Source organism: Meriones unguiculatus, assembly GCF_030254825.1.
Source record: "Meriones unguiculatus strain TT.TT164.6M chromosome 13 unlocalized genomic scaffold, Bangor_MerUng_6.1 Chr13_unordered_Contig_107, whole genome shotgun sequence".
Taxonomy (NCBI): Eukaryota; Metazoa; Chordata; class Mammalia; order Rodentia; family Muridae; genus Meriones; species Meriones unguiculatus.
Window position 1 is genome coordinate 27,501 of NW_026843581.1, and position 2,500 is coordinate 30,000.

General features: G+C 71.0%; 1 protein-coding gene across 2 annotated transcripts in view; it reads left to right on the forward strand.

Moving 5' to 3' along the window:
* LOC110544640 (ubiquitin-like protein 3) overlaps positions 1-2,500 on the forward strand; it is a 5,815-nt gene that overhangs the window by 2,258 nt on the left and 1,057 nt on the right. Inside the window, exons 2-5 of one of the 2 annotated variants that reach the window (XM_060375842.1) lie at positions 935-1,042; positions 1,567-1,578; positions 1,838-1,913; positions 2,005-2,082. In XM_060375842.1, coding sequence (XP_060231825.1) covers positions 935-1,042; positions 1,567-1,578; positions 1,838-1,913; positions 2,005-2,082 — 274 coding nt within the window. Of the gene's footprint in view, positions 1-934; positions 1,044-1,566; positions 1,579-1,707; positions 1,719-1,837; positions 1,914-2,004; positions 2,083-2,500 lie in introns of both variants that reach the window. The other variant, XM_060375841.1, reaches the window with a different exon arrangement.

The following is a 2,500-nucleotide window of genomic DNA, read 5'->3' on the forward strand; positions in this document are numbered from 1 at the left end:
GGGACAGTGATGGGGAGGAGGGGATGTGGAGGGGAGGACGCGGGGGAGGGAGGACGGAGGGGACACTGATGGGGGAGGAGGGGAGGGTGGGGAGGGATGACGGGGACCGGAGCCCCAGCTGCGGCTCTCGGGAGACGGGCGGGGGGGGGGGGAGACGCCGCAGCTTCCGGGGTGAGAAGGTCGCGGTCACAAGGTCGGGCTCCGCCCCCACCGCGCGTGTTTGTTTACTAAAGGGAGGAGTCAGCTGTCCTCCTCTCCTTCCTCTCCTCCTCCCTCCTCCTCCTTCCTCCTCCTCCTCCTCCTCCTTCCTCCTTCCTTCCTCCTCCTTCCTCCTCCTCCTCCTCCTCCTCCTCCTCCTCCTCCTCCTCCTCCTCCTCCTTCTCCTCCTTCTCTTCCTCCTCCTCTCCTTCCTCCTCCTCCTCCTCCTCCTCCTCCTCCTTCCTTCCTCCTCCTCCTCCTCCTCCTCCTCCTTCCCTCCCTCCTCCTCCTCCCCGTCCTCCCCTGGGGACAGACGTGTCTCCATGTCGTCATCGGGGGCCACTGGGAGCCGAGCCCGGGGGGAGGAGGAGGAGGAGGAGGACGGAGATGGGGGAGGATGAGGAGGAAGGAGTTCGGGGGAGGACGGCGATGGGGAGGGAGGATGGAGATCGGGAGGATGGGGAGGAGGAGGACAGAGAGTGGGAGAATGGAGTGGATGGAGATGGGGAGGACGGAGACAGGGAGGATGGCAATGGGGGAGGACGGAGAGCAGGCGATGGGGAGGACGGAGATGGGGAGGACAGAGATGGGGTGGGAGGAGGATGGGGAGGACGGGGATGGGGAGGACGGGGATGGGGAGCACGGCGCTGACCTGGGGAGCACGGGGACGGGGAGGACGGGGATGGGGAGCACCGACGGGGAGCACGGCGCGGGCTGACCCCCCCCGCCCCCGCAGATCCCGCTGCGGCTGATCCTGGTGAGCGGGAAGACGCAGGAGTTCCTGTCTCCCGCCGGGCGCCCGGCCGCCGACGTCGCCGCCCACGTCTTCCGCCACTGGCCGCCCGGTGAGGGGAGCACGGGGAGCGGGAGGGGGCGGGAGGGAGCCGGGGACACGCCCACAGCCCCTGAGCCGCCATAGAGGAGCCCAGGCCACGCCCACCGCCTCAGAGCCACGCCCCCGGCCTCGGGGACACGCCCACAGCCCCTGAGCCAACATAGAGGAGCCCAGGCCACGCCCACCAGCTCAGAGCCACGCCCCCGGCCTCGGGGACACGCCCATGGGCTCAGAGCCTCCATAGAGGAGCCCAGGACACGCCCCCGGCCATGCCCATCCCGCCAGGGCACGCCCACCGCCTCAGGGACGCCATAGAGGAGACAGGCCACGCCCACCGCCTCAGAGCCACGCCCCCGGCCTCGGGGACACGCCCACAGCTTCATAGTCGCCATTAGAGGAGCCAGGCCACGCCCCAGACACGCCCAGCTCCCTAGGCCACGCCCACGGCTCTGGAGTCACGCCCACACAGTCTCAGAACCGCCATAGCTGCAGCCAGAGAGCCCCGGCCACGCCCACAGCCCCTCAGCCCCGCTGACTGGGAGGACGAGCGCGTCAGCAGCGCCGCCATTTTGCGCTCTCTGTCCCCGCCCCTGCGCTGTAACCACGCCCCTGGCGCTGTAACCACGCCCCTGACCCCGCCCCCGCTCTAACCCCGCCCCCTGCTCTCCCCGCAGACTGGGAGGACGAGCGCGTCAGTGGCGGAGCCATCTTGGGCTCTTCTGTCCCCGCCCCTGCGCTGTAACCACGCCCCGACCCGCCCCCGCTCTAACCCCGCCCCTGCTCTCCCCGCAGACTGGGGAGGAGGAGCGCGTCAGCAGCGCCGCCATCTTGCGCCTCATCTACCAGGGCCGCTTCCTGCACGGCAACGTCACGCTGGGCGGTGAGCGGCGGGGGCGGGGCCGGGGCGGGGCCGGGAGCCAGGGGGCGGGGCCGGGCGGGGCTGACGTCACCTCCTCCTCCTCCCCCCGCAGCGCTGAAGCTCCCCGCGGGGAGGACCACGGTGATGCACCTCGTCGCCAGGGAGACGCTGCCCGAGCCCAACTCGCAGGGTCAGAGGTCGCGGGGGAGGACGAAGAGCGGGGGAGGAGGGAAAGGGAGGACGGAGAGGAGGACGGAGAGGAGGGGGAGGACGGGGGGGAGGAGGAGGGAGAGGGGAGGACGGGGAGGAGGGAGAGGGAGGACGGGGAGGAAGGAGGGGGAGGACGGAGAGGGAGGACGGGGACGGGGAGGACCACGGTGATGCACCTCGTCGCCAAGGGAGAAGCTGCCCGAGCCCAACTCGCAGGGTCAGAGGTCGCGGGGGAGGACGGAGAGCGGGGGAGGAGGAGGAGGGAGAGGGAGGACGGAGAGGAGGAGGGGGAGGACGGAGAGGAGGAGGATGGAGAGGAGGGGAGGAAGGGGGGAGGAGGAGGGAGAGGAGGATGGGAGGAGGAGGACGGAGAGGAGGGGGGAGGAGGAGGGAGAGGG